This window comes from Mustela erminea, chromosome 8 (assembly GCF_009829155.1).
Source record: "Mustela erminea isolate mMusErm1 chromosome 8, mMusErm1.Pri, whole genome shotgun sequence".
Lineage (NCBI taxonomy): Eukaryota > Metazoa > Chordata > Mammalia > Carnivora > Mustelidae > Mustela > Mustela erminea.
Window position 1 is genome coordinate 94,620,487 of NC_045621.1, and position 24,735 is coordinate 94,645,221.

General features: G+C 38.3%; 2 protein-coding genes and 1 non-coding gene across 5 annotated transcripts in view; 1 reads left to right on the top strand and 2 right to left on the bottom strand.

The window, feature by feature from the left end:
* Window positions 1–4,263, bottom strand: part of R3HDM1 (R3H domain containing 1) — a 203,944-nt gene extending 199,681 nt beyond the window's left edge. Inside the window, 1 exon segment of the mRNA XM_032353828.1 lies at window positions 4,079–4,263. The gene's annotated coding sequence lies outside the window, so the exon portion shown is untranslated.
* A 620-nt stretch (window positions 4,264–4,883) lies between these two features.
* Window positions 4,884–24,735, top strand: part of ZRANB3 (zinc finger RANBP2-type containing 3) — a 332,973-nt gene continuing 313,121 nt past the window's right edge. The window contains exon 1 of one of the 3 annotated variants that reach the window (XM_032354070.1): window positions 4,884–4,978. In XM_032354070.1, coding sequence (XP_032209961.1) covers window positions 4,944–4,978 — 35 coding nt within the window. In that variant the 5' untranslated portion in view covers window positions 4,884–4,943. Of the gene's footprint in view, window positions 5,197–5,838; window positions 6,322–24,735 lie in introns of those variants that run through there. The other 2 variants (XM_032354071.1, XM_032354073.1) reach the window with 2 other exon arrangements.
* LOC116597975 lies at window positions 12,709–12,812 on the bottom strand. The gene has a single exon (XR_004288888.1). It is a non-coding gene; the product is annotated as a U6 spliceosomal RNA (small nuclear RNA).

The following is a 24,735-nucleotide window of genomic DNA, read 5'->3' on the forward strand; positions in this document are numbered from 1 at the left end:
GAAACAAGGCATCAAGGTAAATCTGCAGTTAAACTTCCAACTCAGACTTTAAGGTGATATACCGGTTATGGAATTTCTTTCAAGCAGAAGAAAGGTTAGTGAAGTTAACTGTACAACTAGCTCACAAAACTAATTTTTATGTCATTGATAAATATAAAGTTGGGAGAAGTAAAATTATAGTACTTTAAACAAACTCTTTGGCAGGATGATATTAAATTACGCCCTTCAAGAAGAAAGGTAAAAAATAAGAACATAATGTAACTTACTTCCCATACTTAATTTCTTTTTGAGAGAAAGTACTTTTAAGGAGTTATAGATGAAAACACTAGTCAAGCAGGCAATAAGAATAATAATTTAAACATGCTATATGGTTTAGTATTTATGAAATAAGAAGGCACAAGAGAAGTGGGCTTACGTGTAGGAGGTTTTTTTTGTTTGTTTGTTTTTTTAAGTTACAAATCTACAATTCAGAAGACAAAGAGAAAAACAAAGACCTTAAGTACCAGCTTTCAAAACCATGGGGGAAATTTTTAAGTTAATGGGCACATGTAGAGACTAAGAAGGTAAGAAGAGGTAAAATTTTCAAGGATAAAATCTGAGAAAAAAACAAAGTTTTGGAGAATAAGACACAGAACTAGATTCATGCCAGGATTAAATAACTCATCTCTTGTTTCAACCATCACCCAATGACTAACTGAATTAAATTCTGGAGAAGATACACATGCTTACATCTTAACAGGTACAAACAAATTTGCTTAATTTATATAACGTATCCTTATTTGGAAAGCAAAGTTAACTTAATAAAATTTTGTTTGATTTTATGATTTGATTCTTTGCACATGTCTATATTACTAATAAACATTATGAGACTTCACAGGATCAGATGCAAGACTATTTTACCTTTCTAAGAAAATATTCTATTATGGTAAGACAAAACTGACAGTCTCCTTACGTATCTTAGTTATCTTAAATTATAAATAATAAGTTATCATCAATGCACTGAGGTGTAACTACAAAGAAATAGAGTCTATGATTTGGAGCTACAAGAGCCATTTGAAAAACTGACTGCTACTTGTAGCCACAACTCTTTGACACACAGACTGTCAGAGTATTTACAATAGATCATGGAAGTGTTAATAGTGAAGTTTTCTAATTCAAATAGCAACAATGTATTATAAACCCATCAAAGCTTAAGTGCTTATTATTGTAACATTCTCAAGAAGGGAGAAAATAAAACCTTTATCAACTCTCAGTATTTCTCTGTTTCTGCAGAATTAAAAATCAACATTAATTTAAATGTGTATAATTAAGTATGCTAAAGTGCCAGTACTAGAAAATCTCTTTTATTATTTGGAAAGGCCCGGCACTGCATTTTTTCTGCATAATTTTTGAAAAAGTTTATTTCAATTTTATAAAATATTCTGCTGCTGCCACTTAACGCTCCCCAAAAGAGCATCCGATTGTACTGGGTTCATTCACCATTCAACATAAGGTACAGCTGCCTTGAACCCTGGCCAGGCCTTACTGTCAGGAGACTTTGTAATAAACTTTTCATGTTAAACTTTAATTTGTCTACCAGGACAAACTCAAAAGACACTATTATGTGAAGACTAATACATTTTCCAAAGTGCCTGAAAAGAGAAAGGAACAGTGTGTCTGTTGTTTCACAGAAAAGAAAAACTCAAGTACTGATATATACTGAGAATTAAAAACAGCAAGTCGGCCTATGGCCATAATGAATTCAAATGACTCACTTAATCTTAACTCTGTATTAAAGAGTTGCCTGTCAGTAGCCTGATAGCACAGTGAATATGGATTGCAAACAATATAAACCTTGAAACACCTATCAGCTAAGTAAAATTCAAAAGATTTTACAATAATTTATCATTTCAACAATTTACTACATCCTTTTATTCCAAATAATTCATCTGAAATATATTCTAAACATAGGGATTTTGACACAAAAATTTAAAAACCTTCTATAAAATCAACAACTCTTCAGTATCTGATTTCCAGTTTGTCACATACCTTTTACTTTGAAAATGGCTAGCGGCAAACGGCAAGAATTTAAGTCCCTATATAAATGAAAACTCCCATAGTACTCCTCTACCATAAAAGAGCAAGTTCTGAGGCTGCAACATGTGCATGTAAATAAACTCATTCTCTTAAGACACATTAAGTTAATATTTAATAACGCATACTATGCATTAAACACAATAGTAGGAGCTTTATACATTTCATCTCTAATCCTCACAACTCCAAGTGTTAAGTGCTATCATCCCAATTTTATACCTGAGACTGGGGCTCACAGAAGGTCCACAGCTAATAAGACAATGTAAAAGCCTCCTATTCACCAGCCTTTTCTGTATATAAAGTATATGACATCTGAAAGTATCAATTCTATATCAATTAACCAACAAGTTTTAGAAAATGCTGATACATGAAAAAAAATATATGCATACATATACATATATATATACCAGTGCTTTGTAGGGAGCTGAGCAAATTTACCTTTCAGGGTTATGTTTCTTTTTTTTTTTTTAGCACACATTGACATTTCTTCCAGATCCTGAATCTAGGATCTATGTAATTCTGTATGCAAGTGTATGAGTTATGGAAATACGTAAGATCATTAAGGCAACGGGGTCTCCTTAGACCCTGAAGAAATGGTCTAACACACAGGCAAACTGATTATTTCTTCAGAACCCAAGTTTACACTTAACAAGTTAAGCCTCAGAAGTGGGCCTAAAATTTTACCTTTGATATGATCATGTTTACTACAAATTACAGAATCCATTATTTAAGGACATACTCATCCAAAACAAAACAAAACAAAAACAACCCCCCCCAAACCAACCCCACAAGGTGTGAAAAGATGAGCACCTAATCACTGTGTGAGGAAAAAACATTCGTTCTCAAATATGCCAAATTTCATTAGGTTGAGGTATGTCCAGGTACTCTAGGTACACTGGTAACCGGCTATATTAAATATTACATAGATCTTACTCTTTCAAATATTACAACTCGCTTAGCTTCCAGTTAGACTTTAACCACCTTTTAATTACTCAAAAATTCTTCTAATCAATGACATCTAAGCTAATAGCAAAGGGTTTCTTCAGAATTACAATTTTGCAAACTACAACCATGGATACTTAGATCTATACACATCTATTTCCTGGGACCTCATATTAGAAAAATCATCTGCTACTTACTAAGCCTTACTTTTACTTAACTTGCTATCCAGGACAATTACACACGGGACAAGATAGCCTCAACAATTTGTTCCTACATAAAAGCAAGCTCAAAAGAGAAGCACTCTCCTCTGCACCTAGTAACAAAAAAGAGGAAAAAAAAAAAAAAACCTTCAAAAACACAGGTTTGAGCCTAAGGCTCAACCATAAAATGTGTAAATCTGACCCCTGGGGTCCGTGGCACTGACAGTCATTCAACTTTCTTTTCAATAATCCCATTGTGCTTTTTCTGGTACAACAGGCAAGATATGTCTACATTTCACCAACCGGTCGGAACGCCTTATTTCCTTTCTAAAAATTCTCCCGGTGCAAGGCGGGGGGCCGAGGCGTGGGGTGGGCCAGGGAGCCCGAAGCACCGGCGCCAGCCACCGGAGAGAGGAGAACCACGCACGGCACCCGCTCCTGGCAGGCCTGCTGTGGTTGGTTCCCGAGTCCCTGGGGCTGCAAAGGCAGCAAGCAGCAGCCATGGCAGGGACTCGGGAACCTTTCCCCTGCCTCCTCCGCTAGGCCTCGAGGGGTTTGCTTTTCACATGGCCCCCGGGTGGGGGCGGTGGGCACAAGGTAGTGGATGCAGCTGCAGCCGCTGCGGCGGGCCAGGCGAGCAGGGCTCCCTCCGAAGCCGACCTCCCGGCGGGCTGGCAGCAGCAGCACCTCGGCGGGGGCCTGGCTGGATCGCCGATGGTTCGGCAGGGAAGGCCACCTTCTCATACACATCTTTCCCCTGCCTGCCTCCTTCTCCGTTAGCGCTACCGGTTGGCGGGCGGGGGAGGGGAGCGAGGCGCGTTATTCCCGGGGAGCTGGAGGGGGGAGGGGAGGGCATCTCTTACCCGCGTTACTGAGGAGGAGGAGGAGGAGGAGGCGGCTGGAGCGCGGCGCGGCGGGGCGACGGCGGGGCTGGGTGGGTGCTAGTAAGAGTCTTACGAAAGGGAATTAACCCCATCACCAGCCCGGACACCGGCTCCAGCGGCAGCCGCGGCTGGCAGAATCCCGCCCCTTCCCACCACGCACTAGCCCCGCCTCTTCGTTCTCTTTGAGGGACAGTCCACAAATCATAGATTATACATCCTCCGAGTGACATGAGGATCATCCAATCAGACCTGAACAAACTGCTTTCTCTCCACCCCTTTATCTCCTCCTGGGCCGCGGCAGAGCCGTGCCAAGTCTTCCTCCACCCTCAAGGGAAAAATAACCAATCGGTGATAAGTAACCGCCCTTGAACGACGCAAAGGACAACCAATGGGAAAACTAACAAGACAGCCATTTTGCCCACTTGTAAAAAAGGCACCTTTTCCCACGAGTTGGGAACCTGAGGTGGAGGAGTTCTGTGGAGTTTTTAATGACCTGGAAATATTGGAAAGACAGCCATACTTCTTCAGGGATTACTTATAGAGCTTTCTTGGAGTTAACATTTTTATTCAACATGTGGGGGGAAGTGAGGAATGCTGCTTAAGGGCTTAGCTCCTCCCTTTAGCGGTAACGGGTTCTAAGCCGAACACCTGGTTTCTCCTGCTTCAGTGGAGGGGGAGGCGGGGCTATTGCGCGGTTCGGCCTGCAGGGGACTACATTTCCCAATCTGCTTTGCCCCAGCCTCTGTCATTGCCTCCTTTTTCTTCCTGTGAGGCCTGACGGGAATTGTAGTTCCTGGGAGATATCCAGGTCTCTTCGTTGGCCAATGAGAGGGAACAGACTTAAATGATTTGGAGTTTGGGGCGGAGAACCGGTTGCAAGTGAGTGGCGAATCCTTTTCGCCACCCTAACAGAAGACGGAGGCATAAAAGAGAGGGGTAGTCAGAGAAGAGTTTTCTCAGAACGCCATACGGGTTTTAGATTGCTGTTGTTTGAACTCTGTTACTTTCAGAGTGTCCCGTTGAAGTCACTTCCGCCTTGGGGCGGACGTAAGCCAAATCTGTGGCGGGAGTTGGAGATTCGGCAGCGAATATACCAGGTGTGGCTTTTGGAGTGGCGTGGCGGGCAAGTCAGTTTCTGGAGAGAGAGAGAGAGAGAGAGAGACGAACGCCATGTAATTGTGTTTTAAAAGAAAGAGTGGGTGAAATGGGAGGGCGGTAGTTCCTAAGTCCAGAATGCCGTTCTCCACTCCTAGTCTTCAACCCGAGAGTCGCATTTTTATCGTTTGACTTGCTCACTATTAGATTGCACCCGCTTTGGTCCTTGGAGTATGGCTTCAGGTTATCTGTTTGACTAAAAATAGGCTTAGAAGTTCTGAAATAACAACTCCCTCGTATACAAACACTATTAAAGACTGGTTGGAAGGAGATAAGCTAGAAGGGTACAGGATTAGTACTCAAAAATGGCCCACAACCATCCCCCCTCCCCCCCGCGTAAAGCATCAGTGTTGTGGGACCAACAGTCAAAGAATTATCTTTTTTAAGTAATTTTTTATTTTAACTAAAGTTTTTCAACATACAGTATTAGTTTCAGGTGTACGATATAGCTCTCTTGTTTTCTTAATGCAGTTGGGATTTTCAGTATAATTTTGCAGTGTAGTTTTCTATATAGATGTTTATTTTTTTGTTTTTGTTGTGTCCTGAATTCTTCAAGTTAAGGAATAGTAAATATGACCATCATTTTATTGAGTGTTTCCTCAGCCAGAATGATAATAAGTGCTTTAAGTACATTGTTTTTGGGGGGTGGGGTGGTGGTGGGCAATCTGCAAGTATTGTTATGTGACATTTAGTTGAAGAAATTGGTGTTCAAGTGACATTCATGAAGACTTTAAGGCCTTGATCGGTAAATTTGGGAGCTGAGATTCATATCCAAATCTGTCTTATTTCTGATCTCTTAATCACTACTCATCTTGCCTCTCAAATATTTATTAATTCCCCAATATGTGCTATAGACACATAAGGAGAGAGAAATGTAAAATTCCATTCTAGAAATCTGGAACAAATGGTGGCAGTCACTAATTGTGATGTATCCTCTGTCATTTGAATAATATGTACTCATTGTATTTAAAAACAAGAAAAATATGAAAAAGGAGGTCATCTGTAATACCGTTATCCGGAGATAATACCATTAAATTTGGGTGAATATCCTTACAGACCCATTACAGGTATAGACATTTGCATGAATGCTATCATACTACCTTTTCTGTGAACTTTTTTTTTTAATGCAACAATGGGCTGTGGATATGACTGGATATATGTTTATATCATTTTAAAATTAACATTTTTGATTGCTGTCTGGTATTCGTTGTATTGCTCTAACATAATCAAGTCCTACTTGATGGATATTTACATTATTTTTTTATGAACTTTATTTGATTGTGGTAAGAAACATAAAATTTACAATCTTAACCATTTTTAAGCATATAGTAGAGTAGTGTCAAGTGTATGTACCTTGTCATTAAACAGAGATATGGGACTTTTTCATCTTGTAAAACTGAAACTGTACTTTTTGTACAACTCCTCTTTTTCCCCTCCCACAGCCCTTGGCATCTACCATTCTACTTTTTTTTTTAAAAGCTCACCCACTTGAGGTATCTTGTATTGGTGGACTCATGCAGTATTGGTTCTTCTTGACTGGCTTATTTGACTTACCATTGTATCCTCAAGGTTCAACAGTGTTGTAGCATATGACTGGATTTCCTTTTTCAAAGCTGAATAATATTCCTGTGTCTGTGTGTCTGTGTTATATTTTATTTATCCATTCCTCTGCCAATAGACATTTAGATTGCTTCTACCTCTTAGCTATTGTGAATAATGCTGCACTCAACATGGGTGTGCACTTAAGTCTTCAAGATCCTGTTTTCATTTCCTTTGGATATATGCCCAGAAGTGGGATTGTTGGGTCAATTATTAACTTTTAAAAAGAATGCTCTTGTGAACAAATCTTTATATGCTTTTTTGATTATCCTGTAAATCTGACTTTTTAGAGTTAGGTTATTTAACCACAATTACTTTATAATTCCTGAATTGCTCTTCAGAAAGTTTGTGCCCATTTTCTTACTTACTAACAGTGTTTGTGAGCACCCACTTCCCGTCTTTTATTCCATCCAATCTGATTGCAAAAGTGATTCTTCATTATTTTGTTTGTAATTGAATTCTGTTGGTGTTAAGGATTTTTTATATGTGTAGTGTCCATTGTTTAATCTCTTTTAAGTAGCTTGTTATTGGTTATGATAATCTCTTAATAATTTTAAAGGAATTACTTCTTAGGTTTTTTAACTCATGTATTTTGTAGGCCTTGACTCTCATTTTGAAATTTGTCTTTTTAACTTTTAATGCTGTTTTTCCATGAAATAATTCTAATTATTTTACTTTTGAAATCTTTTTCTTTTATAGTTTCTAATTTATTTGTGATACTTAGAAAAGTATTTGTGATGCTTATAAATTAGATAATAAAAATATGTATATAGGGGCACCTGGGTGGCTCAGTGGGTTGAGCCGCTGCCTTCGGCTCAGGTCATGATCTCAGGGTCCTGGGATCGAGTCCCGCATCGGGCTCTCTGCTCCGCAGGGAGCCTGCTTCCCTCTCTCTCTCTCTCTGCCTGCCTCTCCATCTACTTGTGAGTTCTCTCTGTCAAATAAATAAATAAGAATCTTTAAAAAAAAAAAAAATATGTATATATAATTTAAAATTTGTTCTTACATTTAATTTTACAATTTATACATACTTGATTTTGCTTGGATTCTGGGTTTTTTTTTGTTTTGTTTTGTTTTTTCTTTTTCTTTTTTTCCGTTGTTCTGTCTTTGACTGGAACTCTACACATTATCTTAATTTCTCTAACTTTAAACTATGTTTTGATGTAAAGTGTGGTTCCACTCTTCTTTTTAGGTATTTTCTTATTGTTCCCTTATTTTCTTGTATTTTTTTAGGTGGATTTTGGTACCATTCTGCCAAATTAAAAGTACATCTTGGTACATCTATATTTTAATAAAGTATAAGTTTAATATTTATATAGATACTGAATGCTGCTTAGTGGCAAGCATTTAATTTCATATTAGTAACACAGAATTTTTCAGATACAGTCAAGACTCAATGGGGCCCTCTGCTTTGTGAAAACATGCTTATATTGCAGAATTAGATAAAAAAGTTTCTAGTTTAAGAGCATTTCCAATTTTTAAAAAATTATATGATCACTTTTTATTACAAAGGGGCTTGCATTTTACATGTTGTTTCCAGTAGAAGCTGATGACTTCTGCATGCTTATTTTTTAAAAAAGATTTTATTTATGTATTTATTTGAAAGAGAGAGAGGGAGAAAACATGAGATAGGGCCAGGCGAGGGGGTGGGGGGTGGGAAGAAGGAGACGCAGACTCCTTCCTGAACAGTTAGTCTCATTCAGGGCTTGATCCTAGGACTCCAGGATCATAAACTGAGCCAAAGGAAGACACTTAGCCACTGAGGTGCCCCTTCTGCATGCTTGTTATAATAACTATCCCTCTGTACGTCATAGCCTCCTCTGAGTACTTCAAACTTAACATGTCCCCTAAGCCTGTTCTTCTCACTTGTTTATTTGGTCACGAAATATTTGTTGACCACCTACTAAGAGAAGTACTGGCTAATAATCAAGAAAATGGGCTCCAGGCTGCCTAGGTTTGATTGTGGGTTTTACCATGTAATTGTTGGGTGACCTTGTGCAGATTAGTTAACAATCTGTCCCTTTAGTTTTCTTATCTATAAAATTGAGATAAGAGAACACCTACCTCACAGGTTATTGTGAGGATTAAATGACTTCATACACATAAAACACAAATTAGTGCCTGGCCTATAGTAAATGTGTAGTAGTTCTGTAAATATTGTTTATTGACCTGGCTGATGCTGGCATGCTGAAGTAAAATGGAAAACAAGACAGTTAGTGGTCCTTGATTTTATGAAGATATTTGAATAGGAGGGAAAGACAAAATTCAAGTAAATAAATAAAAGGAATTGCTAATTATAATAAGTGCTTTAAGGAAACCAACTGATATTAAGGATAATGTCAGGGAGTCCATTTGGGAGCTATTGCAGTATTCCAGTAGAGCAGTGATAGCTTGGGATGGCAAATGGACCTGGAAAGAAATGGATGCATTTGAGATATGCCTTAGGAATAATTAGTAATGAATGGATTTAATTTGGTGGCTAAAGGAGAGGGAGAAATCAAGAGTGCACCCACGTTGCTGGTTTGAGTAACTTGCATGATTGTACTATTACTGAGAGATTGCACAGGGAGCACACAGGTTTGGTAGAGAAATAAGACTTTGGTTTTGGACATTTAGGCTAGAAATGTCTGTGAGACATCCAAAATGTCAGGTAGGTATTTTCTTGTTATTCCCATATTTTCTCGTATTTTTTTCTTCAGGATTTTTCCTGAAGTCATCAGGATGACTTCATCAGTCACTTGAAGTTATTAGCTTCTACTGGAAACGGCATGTTTAGGTGTCTTAAGTGAAGAAATTATAAATTGTATTACCTTGGCTATTTGTGGTATACTTCTAAAAGATTGTCCCCACCCTCACATCTGTTTTTCCATATTTGACAAAGTAATTTTTGTAAACTAATGGCCTCTTTAAAGTCCAAGAAAGGCCCCAAGTTTCCTACAGGATAAAGTCCAGTTTTCACATGGCAAATGAGAACCTCCCTGACCTAGCCTATTATTACTTCTTTACCACTGGTCACAAGAATTGTATTTTTTAGCTATACTAAACTGCTTAGGATTTTCTGAAACTTAGTGCTTTTGCAAATAAGGCTTCTTTCTCTCTGGAATATCCTTATTTTGATTGTTCATCTGCAAACCCTGCTCTTCCTTTAAGTTTCACTGATGAGTTGCATCAGTATTTAATTTAAATAGGGGTGCCTGGATGGCTCAGTTGGTTAGTTGTCTGATACTTTATTTCAACTCAGGTCATTATCTGTGTCCTGGGATTGAGCCCCATGTGGGGCTCTGCACCCATTCTGCTTGGGATTCTCTTTCCCTCTTCTTCTGCCCCTCCCCCCTATGCCCGTGCCCACTCTCTTTCAAATAAAAAAATAATTTAATATGAGGTCTCTTATATACCAAGCATTTTTTTTCTCATAAGTGAAGCCTTCTTTGATTGCTTGCTACCATATACAGAGCAAACACTTCCAATATTATATAGTATTCCTAAATATACTTCTTTCATAGCGCTTATTACATTGTGTTCCAATTATTTGTTTATAACTCTTATTTCTGCCCTGGATTGGGCTAAGATATGAGGCTGCAATGGTGCAAATTCATCTTCATATACGTGGTATTTTCTACAATGCCTGGTATATAATGGGTGCTCAAAAAGTATTTGTAGAATGAGTGATTTTAAGAGGCAGTGTTGTGTAATGGCAAAAATTCAGACTTAAAATTAGAACAATCACAGTTCCAGGTTTAATATAACCAGTTGCTAACTGGTAAGAAATTATTTCACATCAATTTTCCTGAACCTCAATTTTCTTGACCTTAATGTGAGGATAATAATACTTTGTGAGTTGTTTTGAGAATTATAAGAGATTTTAAAAAATGTTCCCACAGAGAGGTCACTTAATAAGTGGGCGGTATTTTATCATTATTTTGAAAACTGTTGCTTATAGAATGAAAGGTTCTAGTGTCCTTGCTTTTAGAGTAGTTAGGTATTAGATATGGTGGTTCTTAAAGTCCCATAGATGATTTTTTTTAATAATTCTGTAATTTACTGAAATTAACCCATTATCATTTTAGGAAATTCAGTTTTATTGACAAAAAATGTGATTTCCATTTACTTAATTTAGGTTGTAGCTTAACTGACAACTTTTAAATAAAGCTACATCAGATATAAACGTAAAGAGAATGTATGATATTATCAAAGCATTGAGTGTGTTAAAATGTGACATAGGTACATTTTCAAGCCTTGGTCAGATCTGAAGGATTCCTGTGATTGAATATCTGACTTTGTACATAATCACTTTGAAAATACTTGAGTGGATAAGTAGACCTCTTCATTGACTACCTTTTGAAACTTATAACGATAAACTTTGTTTTCGTGTGTATGTGTGTGAATTTGTGGTTTCTGGAATCCATGTACTTTAAAGCAGAGCTGTCCAGTAGCCCTCCATATTAACCACTTGCATGAACTGGCACTTTTTCAAGCCAAATTTGTATCTCCAATAACTCCATAAATGGAATTATTTATGTTATTACGTGGTTACTTAGCTAGTTGGTAGAAGTATTTACTGAGGTTCCTGGCTTCTAGTCCTTTTCCCTTGCCTCTGTCCACCTGCCTGCTAGTATTAGTGTGATGGGAGGAGAGGAGAAGTGAGTAAACATATGTTTTATCATAGCTCCTCCAAGATTTGTTAAGGCATTTCATTTCGCAGCATTTACTCGTTGTATCTATGTAGCCAAATTGCTATCCTTCTTAGAACCATTTCCACTGATCAGTTTGTTTGACTAGGATGAATTTAAGAATTTACTTATCTGGACCAACTGAATTTGATCTTAAATTCAACAGAAGATTTGATTGATATTCTGTAGTAGGAAGAATTTTCCATATGTAGACATCCTTTCTATCTTTGAACTCTCTAGGGTGTTCTAATAACCTAATATCCTAATAGGGAGCCTTAATTTGTATTCAATATACAACCCTCCCTCTAATCTTAATCATTTTATAAACTGCATTCCCAATTTCCCTGCTATAACTTGAATTTGATTTACTGTCTTTTTATCTACTTAGGGTGATTTCTGCATTTGAATGTATAGCCCAATTGACATAACATGCTAGTTTCTTAGTTCCTAGACTGCTGTGTCTCCTGTGAATTTGATTTCCACATTAGTTTAGCCATGCACTCCTATGGTCCTACTTTATACTTACACATCTCTATAAACTACTCTACCTCCAGACTCTCTAATCATGGTACCCCTGTCCTTTGAAACTTCAAAGTAACAAATAATTCTGAGTGCTTGGTGCCAGGCACTGCTCTAGGTGCATGGAATACACCAGGAAACAAAAGAGATAAGAATTTCTGTCCTTTTGGAGTTTATACACTAGTGGTGAAAGACCAATTAAAATTCTACAGGAGGAAACTAAATCATATAGTGTCTCACAAAGTGATAAGTGCTGTCAAAGAAGACGTAGGGTAAGGAAGAGATAATAAGAAGTTGCAATTCTTGTTGGTTTTTTGTTTTTAAAATTTTAAACTTTTGGTTTTTTTTAAGATTTTATTTACTTATTTGACAGACAGATCACAAGTAGGCAGAGAGGCAGGCAGAGAGAGAGGAGGGGGAAGCAGGCTCCCTGCTGAGCAGAGAGCGGGATGCGGGTCTGGATCCCGGGATCCTGGGATCATGATCTGAGCAGAAGGCAGAGGTTTTAACCCATTGAGCCACCCAGGTGCCCCTAAAATTTTAAGCTTTTATTCTGAAGTAGTTTAAGACATACGAAAAGTCACAAGAATAGTGCCAAGAACTTCCATATGCCCTTGACCCAGAATCACATATTGTTGCCACATTTACTTTAAAATTCTTTCTCTGAAAAATATGTAACACTTCCTGAATTTGTGTGTCATCGTTGTGCATAGGCCATGCAAATCTCTGTATCGTTCCAATTTTAGTATATGTGCTGCTGAAGCAAGCGCAAAAGTTGAAATTTTAAACAAGATAGTCAAGTTTTCATTGAAAATTTGACATTTCAGAAAAGACTTTTGAAGGAATCAAGAGAAGTAGCCATGCAGATAATTGGGGGAAGAGTGGTACAGGCAGGTGGACCAGCTAGTGCAGAGTCCAAAGCAGGAACACATAAGCATATCATTGTGACAGAGAAGAAAGAGTGAGAAGGGATGATAATAGAAGTGGGAGCAGATTGTAGAAGGGCTTATAAACCATTAATAGAGCTTTTATCTGAGTAAACCTGGAAACTGCTGAGGAGTTCTGGGGAATGTTAGGATCAGACTTAGCTTTTCAAAATATCTCAGTGACTGCTACATTGAGAGGAGAATGTAGGAAGGGAAGTAAAGGCTGAGATACCAGATTCTTGCAGAAATTCAGACTAGAAGTGAGAGTGGCTCAGATCGGGTGATGGATTTAGAAGTAGAAGGAAATGGTGGGTTCTGGGTATATTTTGAATGTAACAGGAGTTGCTAATGTATCGGATATGCAGGATGAGAGAGAACTGAGGGGAGTGAAGGAATTGGTATGGACAACTGGAAGGATGAGATGGGGAAGATTGTGGATGGAATAGGGTTTGAGAGAAAGATCTAGCGTTCAGTTTTAGTTGTGTTAAGACTGCAAGGTAGCGATGTTTGGTTAGGTATTTGAGTCTGAAGTTCAGGAGAGGCTGATCTCTCTCTATAAATGTGGGAGTCATTGGCACAGAGGTAATATTTAAAGCCATGATAATAATGATATCTCTAAAGGATAGAACAAAAGTTACTAAGAACTGAGCCCTGGTACACTCTAATCTTAAAGTGGGCAGGGAGATGAGGAAAAACCAGCAAAAGTGTAGACTGAGCAGGAATGACTGTTGAAGTAGGATAGAAACTGTGGGGATGTGGTGTTCTAGAATCTAAATGAAACACATGGTTTAATGAGGAAGGAATGATTTACTGATAGGTCCAGTAAAATGAAGACTAAGAATTCCTACCTGCTGTCTGCCTTTTATTCCAAATTAGGCACTTTGTATATCCTTTTCATCTGGTTATTATGTACTCTGTATGTCTCAGCTTTGATGTATATATCTCTTAGAAAGCTTTCCAAATCTCCAGATTTGGAAACTGAATTTTTGTTACATGCTTCCTTAACAGCTGATACTTTCCCTGTAGTATTTCTTCAAAACTACATCTATTTTTTTAATATTTTTGTTGAATGCATGAAAGAATGAAATTCGGGAATAAAATTCATCAGATAATTACTTATTTTTTAATTGGAATTCTTTTCAGAACAAATATTTTGACTGTTTAAAATGGATATTTTAACTGTGATTTAGCTCTGAAGCAGGGGTGGCGCATTCCTGTGTTGAAAAGGAAGCAAAGACCCAGATACATGATTTACCTGTCACTGGCTACATGATCTTAGAATATTATCTTTGTGGACTTCATTCTTCCGCACTTTGAGATCCATTGCTATGTGTTTTCCCATTTTTTTAAATTAAACTTTTAATTTTGAGATCATTGTGAATTCATATAGTGTTGAAAACATAGGGTGCATATATCTTTTTGAGTTAGTGTTTTTGTTTTCTTTGGGAAAATACCCACTAGAGGAATTGCTGGATCATTTTTAATTTTTTGAGGAACCTTCATACTGTTTCTCACAGTGGCTGCAGCAGTTGCAATAGTGTGTGAGGGTTCCTTTTTCTCCACATCCTTGCCACTGATTGTTATTTCTTATTTTTTTAATTCTAGGTATTCTGACAAGGTTAAGGTGATAACTCATTGTAGTTTTGATCTGCATTTCCCTGATGATTAGTAATGTTGGACATCTTTTCATGCGTCTGTTGCCCATCTGTATGTTTTCTTTAGAAAAATATCTATTCAGATGCTCTGCCCATTTTTAATTGGATTTATTTGTTTTTTACGGTGTTGTATACGTTCTTTATATATTTTGGTTATTAATGCCTTACCATATATATCATTTGCAGATATCTTTTCCCATTCACTAGGTTGCCTTTTCATTTTGTGGAAGGTTTCCTTCCACAAGGTTTCCTTCCCTTTTTATTTTGTTACAGTCCCAATAGTTTATTTTTGCTTTTGTTTCTCTGGCCTGAGGAGATGTATCTAGAAAAATGTTGCAAAAGCGAAGTCGAAGAAATTACTGCCCATGTTTTCTTCTAGGAGTGTTATGGTTTCATGTCTCACATTTAGGTCTTTAATTCATTTTGAGTTTATTTCTGTGTATGATGTGAGAAAGGGATCCAGTTTCATTATTTTGCATGTAGCTGTCTAGTAGTCCCAGCACCATTTATTGAAGAGTCTGTCTTTTCCTTATTATATATTGTCGCCTCTTTTGTCATACATTAGTCGACCATATAAGCATGGGTTTATTTCTGGACTCTCTTTTCTGTTCTGATGATCTATGTGTCTTGTTTTTTTTGTTTGTTTGTTTGTTTGTTTGTTTTTGCCAGTACTGTACTGTTTGGATTACTGTAGCTTTGTAGTATATCTTTTTTTCTCCTCCTTTGTTATTAGTGTATAGAAATGCAACTGATGTATGTGTATTAATTTTGTATCCTTCAACTTTACGGAATTCATGTATTACTATTAATAGTTTAATGTGGAGTCTTTAAAGTTTTCTTTTTTACTTGAAAGATTTTATTTATTAGAGAGAGAGAAAGAGAGAGCATGTGCACATGAGCTTGGGGAAGAGCAGAGGAAAGGGAGAAGGACAAGCAGACTCCCTGCTGAGTTCTGACCCTCCACATTGCAATCTTCAGTCCCAGGACCTGAGATGATGACTTGAGCTGAAGTCAAACGCTTAACCGACTGAGCCACGCAGGTGCCCTTGGAGTCTTTAGAATTTTCTATTGGGTCATCTACAAAGAGTGACAGATTAATTTCTTCCTTAGTAATCAGGATACTTTTTATTTCTTTTTCTTGTGTGATTGCTCTGGCTAGAATTTCCAGTATTTCCAGTATTATGTTGAATAAAAGTGGTGAGAGTAGACATGCTTGTCTCATTTCTGATCTTGAAGGTAAAGCTCTTTGTTTTTCATTGCGGAGTATGATGTTAGCTGTGGATTTTTCATATATGTTTATTATGTTTAGTGTGTTCCCTATAAACCTAATTTGATAGTTTGTCATGAACAGATGGTGAATTTTGTCAAATGCTTTTTCTGCATCTATTGAGATGATCAAATAATTTTTATCCTTAATTTTGTTGATTTGTGGCATATCATGTTAATTGATTTGCTAATATTGAACGATTATTATGTCCCTGGAATAAACCCACTTGCTTGTGATGACTTATCCTTTTAATGTATTGTTTTGAATGTGGCTTGCTAATATTTTGTTGAAGACTTTTGCATCTGTGTTTGATTTTATTTTTTGGTAAGTCTAGCCAAAGGTTTTCCAATTTTGTTTACCTTTTCTAAGAACCAGTTCTTAGTTTCTTTGATATTTTCTGAGTTTTTGTTTGTTTGTTTTGATTTTGGTCTATTCTGATCTTAATTCCTTTCTTCTACTAACTGTAAGCTTTGTTAGTTCTTCTTGTTCTAGTTCCTTTAGTTGTAAGGTTAGATTGTTTCTTTGAGATTTATATTGTTTCTTGAGGTAGGCCTATATCACTAATAATTTCCCCCTTAGAACTGTTTTTTCTCTGTCCCAAAGACTTTGAACCATTGTGTTTTCATTTTCATTTGTCTCCATGTATTTTTTAATTTCCTCTTTGGTTTCTTTGGTGACCATTGGCGTGTCTGAGCTTCTGCCTATTTGTGTTTTTTTTCCAATTTTTCTTGTGATTAATTTCTAGTTTCATACTGTTGTGGTCAGAAAAGGTGCATGATATGATTTCAGTCTTCTTAAATTTACTGAGACTTGTTTTGTGGCCTGAGATGTGATCTGTCCTGGAGAATGATCCCTGTTCACTTGAAAACAATGTGTATTTTGCTGTTTGGGGATCACGTGTTCTATATATAGCTGTTAAGTCCTTCTGGTCTAATATGTCATTCAAAGATGGGTGTTTCCTTATTGGTTTTCTGCTTGGATGAACTATCCATTGATAGGTAACTGAGGTGTTAAGGTATCCTACTATTATGGTATTACTGTCCATTCTCCCTTTATCTGTATTAATTTTACATGATGTGTTTTGGTGCTCCATCATGGGTATATAGATATTTATAACTGTTATATCCCCTTTTGAATTGTCCCCTTTATCATTATGTAGTGTCCTTTTTTGTCTCTCGTTATATTCTTAATTTTAAAGTCTGTTTTGTCTGATATAAGTATTGCTCCCTGGCTTTTTTCTCACTTTGTTTGCTTGGAATATCTTTTTCCTTCCTTTAACTTTCATTTTCTGTGTATTTTTAGGTCTGAAAGGAGTCTCTCTCCCTCTCTCTCTTTTAAGATTTTTATTTATTCATTTGACAGCTCAAGCAGGGGGAATGGAAGAGGGAGAAGTAGGCTCACTGCAGGGAGCCTGATGTGGGGCTCTATCCTAGGATTCTGGGATCTTTATCTGAGTGGAAGGCAGATGTTTAACCAGCTGAGCCACCCAGGTGCCCCTCAAGAGAGTCTCTTATAAGCAGTATATGGATGGGTCGCTCTCTCTCTCTCTCTCTCTCTCTCTCTTTTTTTTTTAAATGTTCCACCCTCCTCTTGTCTTTAATTATATCATTTAGTCTATTTACATTTAAAGTAATTTTTTAAAAGATTTTATTTATTCATTTGACAGAGATCACAAGTAGGCAGAAAGGCAGGCAGAGAGACAAGAAGGGAAGTAGGCTCTCTGCCACGCAGAGAGCCTGATAGGGGGCTTGATCCCAGGACTCTGGGATCATGACCTGAGCTGAAGGCAGAGGCATTAACCCACTTAGCTATCCAGGCACCCCCATTTTAAGTAACTATTGATAGACATGTGTCTATTGCTATTTTGTTAATTGTTTTTAGTTGTTTTTGTACGTCTTCTCTGTCCTTTTTTCTTCTCTTGCTCTCTTTCCTAGTGATTATTTTCTGTAGTATTATACTTGGCTTTCTTTCTCTTAATTTTTTGTGTATTTATTATAGGTGTTGTGTTTGTGGTTACCATGAGGTTCATATATAGTATTGTTATTATATAGCAGTCTGTATTAAGTTGATGGTCACTTAGGCTTGAATGCATTGGAAGTTCTAAAAGAACTTCTTTTTACTCATCCTCTCCTTGCTTTATTTATATGATCTCATATTTTACTTTTTCTTTTTCTTTTTTTTTTTTTTGAGAAGGAGAGCAATGGAACGTGTGTGTGCACAAGTGGCGGGAGAGGGCAGAGGGAGAAGGGGAAAGAAAATTTTAAGTGGGCTGCACAACCATCTTGGCCTGTTGTGGGGCTTGATGTCACAAGCTGGAGATCATAACCTGGGCCAAAATCAAGAGTTGGAAGCTTAACAGACTGAACCACCCAGGTGCCATTTATTTTTTATATTTTTATTTGTAATTTTCTTTTAATTATGAACTTTTCTTTTCCACTTAAAGAATTTCCTTTAAGAATTCTTTTAAAGATGGTTTAGTGGTGATGTATTCCCAACTTTTGTTTATCAGGGGATTCTATCTCTACCTCAATTCTGAATGATAATTCTCCCGGATAGACTATTTTTGGTTGTAGGTTTTTTTCCTTTGACCATTCTAAATATATCATGCTACTCATTTCTGGTCTTTAAAGGTTCTGCTGAGAAATCAGCTGACAGCCTTATAGTGTTTCCCCTGTATGTAACTTACTTCTTACGGATTTTAAAATTCTCTCTTTATCTTTCAACTTTGACATTTTAATTATTATATGTTCTAGTGTACACCTTCTTGGGCTATCTTTTCTGGAACTCTCTATGCTTAGCGAACCTGGTTGTCTGTTCCTTCCCAGGTTAGGGAAGTTTATGTCTATTATTTTTTTAAAATAAGTTTTCTGCCTTTTTCTTTCTTCTTCTGAGACCCCTATAATGTGATTGTTCATTTGGTCTTATCTAAGAGCACCTTTAGCTTATCCTCATTTATTAAAATTATTGTGGTTTTTTTTTTTTTTTGTGGTTTGCTTAATCTCAGGTATTTTTTAAACCCTGTCTTTCAGATCATTGATCTGTTCTTCTGCATCCTCTAGTGTATTGTTGATTCCCTCTAGTATAATTTTTATTTCACTTAATTGTATTCCTCAACTCTTTTTTTTTTTTATGTTTTCTCTTTGTTGAAATTCTCATTAAGTATTTCTACTCTTCTAGGAGGTAAACATTTTTGTGATCATTACTTTAAACTTTTATCAAGCATATTGCTTATCTTTGTTTCATTTAGTTCTTTTTCTGAGGTTTTGTCTTGTTTCATTTGGAGCATATTCCTCTCTCTCCTCATTCTGTTTGACTTTTGCTTGTTTGTTTCGTGAATGAGATGGGACAGCTGATTCTCTGAAATTTGAAGGAATGGTCCAATATATGGTTGTTGCCTGGTGACTTTGGCTGGCTGGCTGGAGCTGTGTCTGGGTAGGCTGGGGGCTCCTGGGACACTCTGTACTCGTGCTGACCCTATATGATGACCTGAGCTAAAGTGGGCATACGCTGGGGTGGTCTTAGGGCTCTTTGTGCAGGTGGCACTCTGGTAGGACAGCTAAAGTTGTAATGCATGCTATCCAGTGTGTCCTGGGACTCTGTGCAGAGGGTGCCTTGGTAGGGCCGCTAAAGCTGAAGTGGGTGTGGGCCAGTGCAATCCCTGGGTTCTCTGCACAAAGGGCACCCTGGCAGGGTAGCTGAAGTTGAAATGGGTGGAAACCAGGATGTCCCAGGGCTTGCTGCATAGAGGGTGCCCTGATGGGGCAGCTGGAGCTGGAGCTGAGGCAGGGTGCTGGCCAGGGTGTCCCTTGTGCTACAAGCAGAGGCATCTTGGCCAGATAGCTATAGCTGAAGTGTGCATGGGCTGGGGCATTTCCCAGGGCTCTCCATGTAGAGGGTGCTCTGGGAGGACAGTTGAAACTGTGGGTACAAGAAGTGGGTATGAGCAAGGATGTCTTGGGATGTGCAGCACAGGGGATTCCCTGCTGGGGTGACTGGAACTGAGACTGACTGGTGGAGGCTGGAATGTTCTGGTGTGCTCATGCAGGGGGTGCTCTGGCAAGGTGGCTGGAAACTTTGTGGGGCAGGGACAGTGGTGTCTTGCGGCATTCCATATAAAGGGTGCCCTTGGCAGGTAGCTGAAACCGATGTGGACGTGGGCTGGGGATTCCTGGGGCGCTCTGTGGAGGGGTTGCCTTGCATGGGCAGCTGGAGCCTAAGCAGGGGTGAACCGGGAGGTCCTGGAGCACTCTGTGCCAGGGCTTCCTTAGCAAGCTGTCTGGAGCTAGAGTGGTGTGGGCCTGGTGTATTCTGGGGTGCTTTGGTCCTGTATCAACATGGCAGTATGGCTGGAGTTGTAAGCTAGTGCTGTCCAGGAGTGTCCTTGTGTATGCCGCTCTGGTGCTGTTTCTGTGGGATGGTTGGGCCTGGTGTGGGCTTCGGGCCCATGGCTTACTGAAGGAATAAGCTACATAGGGCACCCAGACTCTATGTAGCTCCTGTGTACACTATCAAAGTGGATACAGAACGTAAACTGTGATGCTCTCTAGCTCTTCCACCCTGCAGAGAGTTCCAGCAGCTCTATCAAACAGATGGAGATCTATGGCTGGATACTGGATATTTGACAGACTAGCTTCTCTTTCAAAGCCTGACATTTTCTTCTGTACCCAGGGCATCCAGAGCTGGTATGGGCCAGAGACCCAGTGGTCACTAATCTGGTAGGCTGGCTATTAACACCTGGACCCTGTACTCTCAGGGTAGAGGATGTACGTAAAAGTGGGGTTTGCCAGCCTCTCATGCTTGGAGAGAGTTCCAGCAGCTCCTGCCACCATTCAGCAGGGTTTTAGAGCTGGTTCCTTTATGTTGTAATTGCCCTTTTAAACTGTGGCTTTTTTTCCCCCCCTCTGCCCCAGGGTAGAAGACTCTGCTCTGTGTCTCTCAGTCTTATCCCTTCACACTGCAGATTGCAGCATCAGAAGTGAGGTTTCTTTTGTTATATCCTGTCTTCAACTGGTCTTCTTTTGTTGTATAGAAATTGTTCAGTCAGCCCTCAGTTCTTCAGGAGGAATTATTCTGTAGTAAGTAGGTAGAGAATTGGTATGGAGGAGGGGAGTTCAGCCTCTTCTCCGTTGCTGTCTTGGACTGGAACCAAATTTTAACTTTTTTTCTGTTCTTCGTCCTTTTCCTTTTGTCTTATTCAACTGAGGTGATGGCACTGTTAAATAAAATTGGCAATAATAGACATATTTGTGTTTTTTATGATCTTGATGGGAACGCTTTCAACATTTAACCTGAAGTACGATATTTGTTGAAGGTTTTTGATAAAAACTTTTATCATGGGACGCCTGGGTGGCTCAGTTGGTTAAGCAGCTGCCTTCGGCTCAGGTCATGATCCCAGCGTCCCGGGATCGAGTCCCACATCGGGCTCCTTGCTTGGCAGGGAGCCTGCTTCTCCCTCTGCCTCTGCCTGCCATTCTGTCTGCCTGTGCTCGCTCTCTCCCCCTCTCTCTCTCTGATAAATAAATAAAATCTTTAAAAAAAAAAAAAACTTTTATCATATGAAGGATGTTCTCCTATTTTTTCTATGTCAGGTAACTTTTGTTGTAAGTGAATTTCAAATTTTATCAAATGCTTTTTTTGGGGGGGCCATTGTTGAGATGACTGTACAACTTCTTTATTTTGTTATTTTTGAGAATTACTGATGGAGCTTTTTTCACAGTGCATTTTTTAACAGCTTAATTGAGATGTAATGCGCATACCGTAAAATTCACTTATTTTGCAATTCTGTGAGTTTCAGTATATTCATAGGTTTTGGAACCATCATCACAATTTAATTTTAGAACATTTTCATCACTTTAAAAAGAAGCCCAGTATTCATTAGCAGTTGCTCTCTGTTCTCTGCCATCCTACTCTTCCCACACCCTGTCCAGACTCTGGCCCTAGGCAACTGCTCATTTACTGTATGTCTGTATGAATTTGCCTACACTGCACCTTTCATATAAATGGAATTAGACAATATGTGGTTCATTGTGACTGGCTTCTATCACTGAGTGTAATGTTTTCAGTGTTCATCCATGTTATAGCATGTAGCACTATTTCATTGCTTTTTATTGTCAAATAATACTCCATTGTATGTATACGCTATATGTTCTTTACCAGTTAATCAGTTGATGGACATTTTGTTTATTTCCCATTTTAACTTTCATGAAAATACTGCTATGAAAATTTGTTTGCAAACTCTTTGTGTGCATGTGTGTTTTCATTTCTTTTGGGTGTATACCTAGAGATAGAATTTCCAGGTCTTATGGTAATAATGATGAACTGCCACACTGTTTTCCACGTGCTATGCTTTTATACATTTCCACAAGCAGTGTTTGAGGGTTCTAATTTCTCTACACTCTTGTCAACACTTGTTACTGTCTATCCTTTTTCTTTTAGCCATCCTAATGATTGTGAAGTGTCTTAATTTGGTTTTGATTTACAGTTTCCTTACTACTAATGGTGTTGAACATCTTTTGTGTGCTTATTGGCCGTGTATATAACTTCTTTGGAGAAGTGTATTTCAGATCTTTGGCCCATTTTTAAATTGGATTGTCTTTTTATTATTCAGTTATAATTCTTCATATATTTTTGTCAGACATAATTTACAAATATTGACTCCCCTTTTTTGGGTTGTCTTCATTTTCTTGATGGTGTTATTTGTAGCTGTAAAGTTTTTAATTTTGGTAAAATCCAGTTTATCTATTTTGTTGTTGTTGCTTTTAGTTTTGGCTTTGTATCTAAGAAAGCATCGCATAACCCAAGGTCATAAAGATTTGCTCTTTTCCTTTTTTTTAAGAGTTTTACCATTTTCATTTTAGTCTTTGATCTATTGTGAGTTAATTTTTATGTATGGTGTGAGTTATGGGCGCAAGTTCATTTTTTTCTATCTGGATATCTGGTTGTTCTAGTGCTATTTCTTGGAAAGACTGTTATTTTCCTGTTGAATTGTTTTGGCACCCCTGTGAAAAATGAAGTAACTATAAATGTAAGAGTTTATTTCTGGACTCTAAAATCTATTCCACTGATCTATTTGGGTATCATCCTGCTAGTACTACACTGTCTTAGGTAGCTTTGAGCTAAGTTTTACAATCAGGAAGTATAGGCTCACCAAGTTTGTTCATTTTCAAGATTATTTTGGGTTTGATTTTCGAAAGTTTAACTAGGCTTGTGTTCTTAAAGTAAGCTTATTTTATTTTATTTTGTTTATTTTCTCTAAAATAAGCCATTTTGCATGTGCTGATATTTTAGGCTTTTAATTTTTGTTGTCTTTGGTTTGCTAATATTTAGTTTACCCATGAATATGAGAAAATGGCTTGTGTGTGTGCGTGCGCATGTTTGTATTGTGTTAGTCAGATCAATGTGTTTCTCCTGATCTGATGGGGGCCCTCAAATGTGGGGTGACAATTGGGTGGGGGCTCTTGGTATGGGTGGTGAAAGAATTCACCAGAGGCAGACAAAGGAGATAGAAGTTTATTGAACACACCACAAGGGAGCAGGGGGCAGGACAGCAGAGGAGAGACTATCTGCAATGAGGTGGTGGTTGGGGGCTGTTTTTATTTTTATTTTTATTTTTTAAAGATTTTATTTATTTATTTGACAGAGAGAGTTCACAGTAGACAGATAGGCAGGCAGAGAGAGAGAGGGAAGCAGGCTCCCCGCCGAGCAGAGATCCCGATGCGGGACTCGATCCCAGGATCCTGAGATCATGACCTGAGCCGAAGGCAGCGGCTTAACCCACTGAGCCACCCAGGCGCCCTGGGGGCTGTTTTTAAGGGAGGAAGCAAGGAGGTATTGGGAATCTATGGAATTTTCCCTTTTTTGGTAACTTTGCATGTTTGTCAGTAGTCCGTTGGTCAGTTAGGTCAGTTGGGCTCATGGATATTTTGAGGTGGGTTGCCTGATGGGCATGTCTGTAATTAGCTAGGTAGTCCCTGTGGACCCTTTTGCCTTGTTCTACATTCCATTGCTCAAGCCTGTTGTCTAAAAGCAGCCTCTACAGGATGCTTGGTTGGCTTATTCAGTTAAATGTCTGCCTTTGGCTCAGGTCCTGATCCCAGGGTCATGGGGTGGAGTCCCACACTGGGCTCCTTGCTCATCGGGGAACTTGCTTCTCCCTCTTCCTGCGGCTGCCCTGCTTGTGTGCTCTCTCTCTTTCTCACTCACTCTGACAAATAAATAAATAAAATCTTTAAAAAAAAAACCAGCCTCTACAATCAAGTTTAGGCTATAAAATGAGCTTGAAAAGAATGTATCTGTTATTTACTAAGTGGCTCATGTTTGTTTATTCTGTTCTTCAAATCTTCCATATCCTTTTATATTTTTAATCTGCTTCTATAATCAGTTACTGAAAGGAACTATAATTATAGATTTGGCTATTCTCCTTTCTCAATTTTTTCCTTTTGTTTTTGTGTATTTGCCTTATATTTTAAGGCAATGTTTATGTTTCTAGTAAATTAAACCTTTTACCATTATAAAATACCTTTTTTTTCTAATAATGCCTTTTAGCCCCTATTAGTTGCTTTATTTATTTATTATTCATTTATTTGTCTGTGAGAGAGAGTACATGCAAGCAGGCAGAGTGGCAGGCAGAGGTAACAAGAGAAGCAGGCTCCTTGCCGAGCAGGAGCCCAATGCGGGACTCGATCCTAGGATCCTGGCATCATGGTCTGAGCCAAAGGCAGCGGCTTAACCAACTGAGCCACCCAGGCGTCCCTGTTGCTTTATGTTAATAAAACTATGCCAGCTCTATTTTGGTAGGCATAATATGTCTTTTTTCATCCTTTTCCACTCAGTATTTCTACATCAT